This window comes from Gossypium raimondii, chromosome 4 (genome assembly GCF_025698545.1).
Source record: "Gossypium raimondii isolate GPD5lz chromosome 4, ASM2569854v1, whole genome shotgun sequence".
NCBI classification, from domain to species: Eukaryota; Viridiplantae; Streptophyta; class Magnoliopsida; order Malvales; family Malvaceae; genus Gossypium; species Gossypium raimondii.
Genome location: NC_068568.1, coordinates 45,219,907 through 45,229,854, shown reverse-complemented (window position 1 = coordinate 45,229,854; position 9,948 = coordinate 45,219,907). Strand labels below are relative to the sequence as shown.

Below are 9,948 nucleotides of genomic sequence, written 5' to 3'. Positions count from 1 at the left end.
TAGGGGTGTGCATTTAACTAAGCCAGAATTGATATTTTAATTAATTAATTAATTTGTTTTATTTTACAAATATTATTTACTAACTACGTAAAAATACAAAAGCTTGATATTTTAGAAAAGTTTTGTGGTTAAAATTATAAAGGTAGAAAACATGAGTTTAAATTTTGAATTTTGTTTTTTTATAAAATATCCTCCATAATTTAATTAAAAATTTTATAAGTATAAATAAGTTATACAAGAGTTTTCATATTTTAAAATAATTATATTTTTACGGAAAATAAGTTAAAATATACCTAAAAATTAAAAATGGTTTTATGCAATAATTTATTTCCATTTTAGAGTGTTTATTGCCTCAGTGCAATTTGGGTTCGAGAAAAATTATAAATGTGCGAATATTAACTAAAATTTATTCTATTTTATTTAAAAATTTTAATTTTTAATATATAGTAAAATTACTATATATTTTAACCCTTTCATCACAAATAAAAAAACTATTACTAAAATCAAATTTAAATAATATTACATTGTTGGGAAAATCTTATTTATTAATGATTATTTACTATAATTATAAAATATTCTTATTTATCAATCATGTTTTGTAACTCTTTCGATTTCTTTTGCAAAAAAATTATAAATATTTTAAAGGAGAAATGTGTAGGATAATTTGAAATGGAAGAATATGAATGTGGATAAGAAATAAAGCAGGTAGTTGCTTTCAAAGACAATGACGTTGGGAGATGCTAACACAGCACTACCGCCGATGACGTGGGATTGGATTCACCGTTTATTTTGGTTGTTGGGCTTCACTTAAATTCTTCACTTTTCTGCCTACAAAAGTTATCGTTAGTTACAGTGGTAAATTTGTCTGAATCTTATAATTAAATGATAAAATATATTGTAATTTGAAGACCCAAAAAAATATTATTGTTGGGACATATAATCACGAATTCTAAAAAGATTAGTTTTTATGGATATCTTCTCTCGATAAGTATAAAATATTATTTAAGTTCACCTTACTTATCAAATTATAACATCATTTCTATCTTACTCCCAGAACTCTAAATCTTAACTGATGCAAGGAAGATCAAATTTTAACCTATACAAAGTTCGATTTTCTTGTGACTTAGTAACAAAAGAAAAATTAGAACAGTTTACTTACACAAATATGTATTGAAAATTAGTTCCTCAATGAACAAGTTAAGTGCTTTCTCTCAAATACATTAAACCTAAGCAAACCATTTCGAATAATTCTTCAATAAAGAGTATATTGAAAGAGGTCTTCTCGACATTAAACTCTTTAAAGATCAAATCCCTTGTTTATGGGAACTTTGATTACATTGAAAGTCTTGATGCAATCCTTACTTGGCTAATAAAAGTTTTCAAAGATAAGTATTTTAAAGCTCAAAACATATTTGCTCAAAATATGTCAACCAAATAATGCAAGTTACTATAGCCTGCCAAATGTTCCTTAAGTTACAATTAACTTAGTATTTAACCCTTGTAATTACTAACCATAATAATCTCTCAATTTAAAATTTTGAATAAAAACATAGAGCAAGATAATTCAACCCATATCATGTCAATACTCCCCCTCCCCGTTAATCCATCCAATCAACTATGATTTAAAATAATGAAATTAACTATTAATGCAAAATAACAAAAGCATAAACAATCAATATGCATAGTAATCTAATATCATAGCATATATACAACAAGCACAATTCATCAAGTACATGTCCCAAAATAGAATCAAAAAAAAAAAAACAGAACTTCAACAGAACATAAACAACAACCATTAAAGAGAGTATCCAACAGAACTCACTTCCCCGCCTTTTGTTGACAAATGCAAAGGTACTAGATGCCATAAGCAAGTAAATCCATTTTGTAACGGACATTCCGCGTCATCAAGGATGAAACTAAGAGAGGTTGGCAGGGGTCCGACCCCCCTGAAATAACAAATTTCTATTTAGCGCTTTTGAAATTTTTAAAATTTTAAAATAGTAAAATTTAAATTACACTTTAACCTATATAAAAATAAAAAAATTATTTAATATTTTAAAAATTATAAAGATAAAAGCTATTAAAATAATAAAATTTCATTTTTATTATTGTAAAAGTTACAATTAAATTTCTCCCCTAAAAAAAATTTCTGACTTCCCTCTTACGTGTCATATAAATTGGAGAAGCTTTAATTGTTGCTCATGATACTAGATATTCTTTTCGAGACATATAACTTCTTCATCCAAATGCTCTATAAGTCTAACCTATGCAACACATAGATCTCTGGAAAATGTTAAACTAGTTTCAACTAGGGCAAAAACTAGTGTAGGCTCATCATCTTCATTAGTATCATTAGCCGAAGCATCCACTTTAGTGCCATTTGTAGCATGCTTTCCCTTTTTTTCGTTTTGAGGAATTTTCAACTCCTACTGAACTTCATCCTTCTCCACTATGTCTAGCTTTTACTTCAAGAGAATTTAGAAGATGAAGGATGTAAAAGGCAAAGCAAGCCTTGTGTTCTTAGTTTATGCATACTTGACTATTTCGTTAAAAACCAATTGACCAAAATCAAAAGGAATGGACGATACTACCTTGTACAGTAAGACAATTATGCGTTTAATCACAACATTCATTGTACTGAAACTTTAATTAATCTAAACAAGAGTAGTTTTAAATTAAACTTTTTTGTTGACTAAGAAGCATAAAGCTCCTAAATAACTTAAAATATTTAAAAATATATCCAAAATTTAGAATAAATAAATAATAAAATAATAATACCTAATGAATACAATATTTGGCTCATATATAATAAAATTAAGCCTAAAAATCAAATCCAATATGATTTAAACTCGAATTAAAAGCATGAAACTTGTAATTTCCATAATAAATCGATCCAGAAATTCTACTCGCTTAGTCTTCACTAAAACAGTTATCTCCCGAACTTGAAATTGAGTGATTCAAAGTGCGTTTAGAAGCTAAGAGATAGATCTTCGAACACTATGAAGACATCTCAACCCAGAAATTTCTAGATCCCATCCAAAAAATAATTGACACATTCGGTGAATAGAATTTAATAAATTTCACAACATCTGTATATGTATCAATAAACTTGAACTGATTGAATGAATAAAAAAATAGGGCCCACCATGAATATCCTTCATGTTTGTGAATATCCTCTACTAGTTTGGCGAGACAGAGTATTTATCCTACCACGTCATGGTAGTGGACAAGAAGGCCTCTCTTATAAATGCCCTTCCAGTGATGGAGAAGGGATTGATTTTTCAGCCCTGAAGTTACTTTGCCCAAATACTTTTTCTGTCTCTCAACAATTAACTTGTCCTCTTATTTCCTTTTGGCTCTCTGTATCTTTAGTGAACTGACTTCCATAGAATCACTGCTTACTTCACTCTATCTCCTCCCTTGTCGAGCCTTGTATAAAAAAAAAAACAAAAACAAAAATTCATCAATGAATGTAATTAACTCTTATTATATATATATATATATATATTGTTAATAATTTCTTCACCCTACTTTAATCAATGAATATAATTAACTCTTATTATATTTGAAACATATAAATTATTAATGTGTTTTTAAAATTATATTTTAAACTTAACAATTTAATAATCATTAATTTTAACATTATAACATTAAAAGTTAATTTAATTAAGTAAAATCTTAAAGCCAAAAATAATTTATTTAAAATCACCTTTATATTTAACATACACAAAATATAAAGAAAATTTTTAAACAAAAGGCATAGAATAAATTAAAAACCATTAAAAGGAGAGACTCTAATATGAACATGACTAATTTTTTTGTAACCTTATATTGTTATAGTGTATATACATGATTTGTTAATATGACATCGATTGATCAAATGTTCGCATGGCATTTCTGCCATGTGTCACAATTTATTTGATTGTTGAAATTTTATTTCATTATAAATTAAGAAATTTAGCATTTTAGGGTGATATGTGTATCATATGTCATGTTCAGTATCATATTAGAAAAAAATATAAAGTTTAGATATCAAATATTATATTAACTCAAATAAAATTTATCATACTTTTAGGTGTAATTCATGATTTAGCCTTTAAATTATATATATTTATTTTGGTACTAAATTTTTTTAGTACTTTAACATTTTAGGGTGATATGTGTATTATATGTCATGTTCGGGTATCATATTAGAACAAAAAAATAAATTAGAAAAAAATATAAAGTTTAAATATCAAATATTATATTAACCCAAATAAAAATTTATCATACTTTTAGGCATAATTCATGATTTAGTCTTTAAATTATATATATTTATTTTGGTACTAAATTTTTTTCATACTTTTAAGAAGTTTTTAGCCACAACGTGACTACATTTATTAAATATCGATAAATTTTGAAGAAAATAAATAAAATAAGATACCAAAATAAAGCAAAAGAAATTAGATTCTAAAATAAAAAAATATATATATATATAATTAAGGATGTAATCATGAATAAAGCATATTTTTTAATCAGTGGTTTTCGGACAAAAGGCCTAACTATTTATTCCCAATCCCGTTTTCCTCTTTATCCTTTTAACAGAGATATCAAAATCAAAATTACAATAAAACTCGATATACGCACAGCGAAATTCATTCTTCGATCTTCGAACGCCGGCGGCGAAACACCGCTCTGTTTACCGGTGACGTCGTTTTCTTCAGGTTCGCTTTCTTCCTCGATTTCTAATTTCTCCTTTAATTTCATTCGATCCCTCTTTGGATCTCTACGTCGTTTTTACGTAATTAATGATTTGATTTGGGTTGTTATTTAAGTGTTTGATTAGGAAATTAAGTGGATCATTTCGTTTTTGGTTTAGAAAATTCTCGAATCTGGTTGCAGTTTCATTACCAAGGCTCGCGTTTTCGTAATCAAATTAAATTCAAAGCATATTTAAAGCAAGAAGATTTGATCATTCAAGTTAAAAAAAAAATGTAATTTTGAAAGAATTAGCTTAATTGAAGCCTGACCGGAACTGAATTTCATCAGTTCAACTCCTCACTTGAGAGCTTTCTCTGTCTGTACGCTTCCAGTCGCCATTGCGCCAAGCATAAATCTCATTGTACGGGCATAACCCAAAAGAAACATTATAGGGCAAATGATTCTATCTTTTAGTTTACTTCTTTGAGATTTGGGATCCTTTGGGTGCTACTGTCTGATCATGAATCTGAAATACTTTTGAGTCAGAGTTTGGATCATGAATCACTTGGCTTTCTGGTTGTGCTTACCATTTGGATTAGCCTCGTTTCCTTTCTTCTCCTGATTTGCTTCTGATTTTCAATGTGATGCTGAATTGTCAATGGAATTTTTGCTGAGCGGGTTATCATATAGACAGGCATATATCTTTTAATTACTTCCCCAAACTATCATGTATGTATTGGAAATAAAAATATAAAATGACATTTAAATACTTTAAATTTAGGAAAATAAACAGAAAAAGAACAGACAGTATGTGACCTAAATGTGAAAGGGTTATTTTCCAGCTAAATTAGCTATTGTTGGTGAACTGTTTACCGCTATGTAAGAAAATACTGAAATAACATAAGGATAAATTAACTATCCTGGATATGAATGTTGTTCTAAATGTGCCTTTTTGGCTCCTTTTTATATAGGATTCCCTAAAATTTTTGTCTAATGGGCAAACTTGTTTGATCTTATTACAGTGTGAACTTGCCATCTCATGTTTATTTTCATGGAAAAAAAATTGCTACTCTTGCTGACAAGATGCATGCATTCGACAACTAATTCATAGAATCTGAATTATTATTTTGTGGTCCATGGTTCTCTGCTGTCCTTGGATCTTATTGCTTCTACAATTTAATTGCTCTGATTAAACTGTTAACTAAAGTTAAAGGCTTGATGAATTAAGCTAAAGTTGAGGATGTGCCTTTAAGATTGAAAACTTATTTCCTTCTGTTTGGAGGTAGGCTAATCAATATTTCTTTCTGTTTCTTGTATATATTAATTAATCCTACCTCTATTTTCTCTTAATTCAGATATCTGAAAGATGTCCGGTCAATCCCAGCGCTTGAATGTGGTTCCAACTGTTACAATGCTTGGAATCATGAAAGCTCGGCTTGTGGGTGCTACAAGAGGTCATGCACTTCTCAAGAAAAAGAGTGATGCCCTTACTGTACAATTTCGTCAGATTCTTAAGAAGATAGTATCTACAAAAGAATCAATGGGAGAGATTATGAAAACCTCTTCATTTTCCCTAACTGAGGCCAAGTATGTTGCTGGTGAGAACATCAAGCATGTTGTCCTTGAGAATGTTCAAAATGCTTCTCTTAAAGTTCGATCCCGACAAGAGAATGTTGCTGGAGTGAAACTTCCCAAGTTTGAGTATTTCACTGAAGGTGAGACCAAGAATGATCTGACTGGTTTGGCCAGAGGTGGGCAACAGGTCCAACAGTGTCGTGCTGCTTATGTGAAAGCTATTGAGGTTCTAGTTGAGCTTGCTTCTCTTCAGACATCATTCTTGACACTTGACGAGGCAATCAAGACTACAAATCGCAGGGTTAATGCTTTGGAGAATGTTGTGAAGCCAAGGTTGGAGAATACCATAAGTTACATCAAGGGAGAGTTGGATGAGCTTGAAAGGGAGGATTTCTTCAGGTTAAAGAAGATACAAGGTTATAAGAAGAGGGAGATAGAGAGACAGCTTGCAGAGGCCAAGCTGTTTGCTGAGGAACAGGTTGCAGAGAAGGTTTCCTTGAGAAAAGGGGTCTCTATAAATTCAGCTCACAATATGCTATCTGCAGCCAGGGAGAAGGATGAAGATATTATTTTCTAGTGAAGAGGTTAGTTATGTTCTTTCCTAGGAGTTCTGGGTTTCTATCTGGTGCCTATTTGATGGTGGGAGATTCCTTTAATTATTTAGTGTTGTTTTGAATAAATGGTATATCATGATTTATTGTGTATTATTATTAATGAGCTGATATTTATGACGATAGACGTGAAACATTTCTAAGCTCTCAAGTATGTTGCTTGAATGATCTTTTATGTTTTGTACGAGCTCCTAGAGCATGCATATATGATATCATTGCTGTCTTGGTTGTATGAAAACAGTTTATTGGTACCCATACAATTTTGCTTAAGCGACTCCAGCTGCGTGTATTTTGTGTTCATTAGTTTCAGTCAATACATTCTACCTCACTAGGACTGAGGGTGGGTTTGGATGGGCGATTGGGTGAGGTGCGGTGCGGTACGTTTAGCTTACTTTTTGTCTCACGCTACAGTATCACTACAGTTTCTAATCTCACCGCTACCGCTGTTTTTACACTAACCGCAGGTAAACGCACTGTACATTCAAACTCACCCTTATACTCCATGTTGGTTTTACGGAACATGTGTAGGGTACATGGGTGTTCTTTCTAATACTATTATCTCTAAAGTTCAAATTTGCGTCTACCCTTAAGAATACAATATCTCATATTATTGAATAAATCAATTAGTTTTTTGGTAACAAATAAACTTAAATGGATCTATGCCAATCCAATATCCAAACTCAAACCCAATAATCTAAAAATAATACAACTCAATCCAGAAATACTCAATGTCCAACTATTGATTTTCAATTCAACTGTCGGTCTGGTATGATTTGCTTTTGATAAGATTGATATTTTTTTTATAGCAAATTTGTTTGGTTTCATCCATGCGAGGGCTTTTGAATACAAAATCAGACTCCTCCGACTTCCCAATTGCATTAATACGATTTATCAAACAATGCTGACAACGGGTCTTTATCATAGGAAACAATGCTGACAATGGGTCTTTATCATAGGATGTTGAGGGGAAAGCACATAAATAAGATATATGTCTTGAAAACACCTCAAATATGCATCGCAACAATTTGGACTTTGGACTATATAGTTTCCAAATTAAGAATACATCACAGTCGGCGTGCCTTATCAGTTTTCTAATTATTTATCAAAACAATTATCATAAACAAGACTTTGCAGGGCACGCAGCAGAAAGCCAAGATGGGGAAAGAATTCGACTATATATAAGTCTAGGAATTCATCACATTTCGTGTGCCTCTTCATTTTCCTATTTCATCGCAAACTCTTCTTCCACCATGGCTTCCAAAAACCAGCTTCATCATCAATTCCTTTATTTGGCCTTACTATTCTTCATATTGGGTGTATGTGAAGCACATCCCGCACTGCTCTTGAAGATGCATCCGTGTACGAGAGGCATCAGCAATGGAAGGGCCAATACGGACGAGTTTACAAGGACACCAACGAGAGGCAAAAGCGTTTCCAGATTTTCAAACAAAATGTGGCACGCATCGACTCTTTCAATGCTGCCAACAACAAACCGTACAAGCTCGGTGTGAACCAATTTGCAGATCTAACCAACCAAGAGTTCACTGCGTCTCGAAATGGGTTCAAGGGCCATATGTGTTCCAACACGGCTACCACTTTCAAATATGAGAACGCCACCGCATTGCCTTCTACTGTGGATTGGAGAAAGAAAGGAGCTGTTACACCTATCAAGGACCAAGGCCAATGCGGTCTGCTCTAATTTCTTCTTCTCAGAAACATTACTAAAATATTACTATGCTTTGTTCTTTGTCTGTCTTGTGTTCTAACTATGTGTGTGTCTCGATCTTGGGATGCTGAAATATAGGATGCTGTTGGGCGTTCTCGGCCGTGGCAGCCATGGAAGGGGTTACTAAGCTGACAACAGGAAAGTTAATTTCCTTGTCCGAGCAGGAACTGGTGGACTGTGACACCAAGGGTGAGGATCAAGGCTGCGAAGGTGGTCTAATGGACGATGCATTCCAATTCATCGAGAAGAACAAAGGCCTAACAACCGAATCCATTTACCCCTACGAGGGAGTCGATGGTACATGCAATACCAACCAAGAAGCCAACCATGCGGCTAAGATAAATGGGTTTGAAGATGTGCCTGCCAATAGTGAAGATGCATTGCAGAAGGCCGTTGCCAACCAACCTGTTTCTGTTGCCATCGATGCCGGGGGGTTCGACTTCCAGTTCTACTCGGGTGGTGTGTTTACGGGAAGTTGTGGCACCGATCTGGACCACGGAGTGACGGCTGTTGGATATGGAGAGGATGGTGGGACTAAGTATTGGTTGGTGAAGAACTCTTGGGGCAGTAGCTGGGGTGAAGAAGGCTACATTAGGATGCAAAGAAATGTGGATGCAAAGGAAGGCCTTTGTGGCATTGCAATGCAAGCATCCTACCCTACTGCATAAACATAACTTAAACCATAGTTGCCTTTTCTATATATTATCATATTTTGAATTTTATACATGCTACTCTACGTGAATGTACTATGAACAATGTAAACAAACACTTTTGAGTGGCATACCCCAATGTCTATATATATACATGCTACTCCATATGAACGATGTAAACAAGGCACATACATATTTAGGAGAACCCCAATGTCTATTTTTAATATTTTATGATTTTAAGGGTGACTTAGTTATATTGCAAAATCAAATATTCTATATTTAAGGGACCTTGTTCTAATTATTACATGTCATGTCTCAATTGTTTCAATTGTTTCACAAATGTTTTTGAATTTGTTTAATTTTTAGGTCACACTTTGTGGCTAATAATGACACTTTTTAATATAATGATAATTTTGTCCTTAACATTTATATATTTTGACAATTTAACCCTAGTTTTATTTAAAAATTATAAAAATAAAAAATATTAAAATATATAAAATTCTAAAAAATATTTTAGAAAATTAAGATATAAAATGATAAAAATTATGAAAATATTGAAATTCTAGAAACAAATTATATAAAATTTGAAACTTATACATTTAAAAAAAGAAGATAAATTATAAAAAAGTTATAAAAATAGATACATTCTTCGATTTTTATAATTTAGTATGATTGCTTTAAAACATTGAAATTGCACCCTTTTATA

At 31.8% G+C, this 9,948-nt stretch overlaps 1 protein-coding gene and 1 pseudogene across 1 annotated transcript; both read left to right on the top strand.

Moving 5' to 3' along the window:
* Positions 1 to 4,522: 4,522 nt before the first annotated feature.
* On the top strand, positions 4,523 to 7,104 carry LOC105779897 (V-type proton ATPase subunit D). Its single transcript, XM_012603873.2, has 2 exons — positions 4,523 to 4,703; positions 6,036 to 7,104. Exon 2 carries the CDS (start codon positions 6,047 to 6,049, stop codon positions 6,830 to 6,832), a length of 786 nt encoding a protein of 261 aa, XP_012459327.1. The 5' UTR covers positions 4,523 to 4,703; positions 6,036 to 6,046; the 3' UTR covers positions 6,833 to 7,104.
* A 133-nt stretch (positions 7,105 to 7,237) lies between these two features.
* On the top strand, positions 7,238 to 9,445 carry LOC105779895 (senescence-specific cysteine protease SAG39-like; annotated as a pseudogene).
* Positions 9,446 to 9,948: the final 503 nt, after the last annotated feature.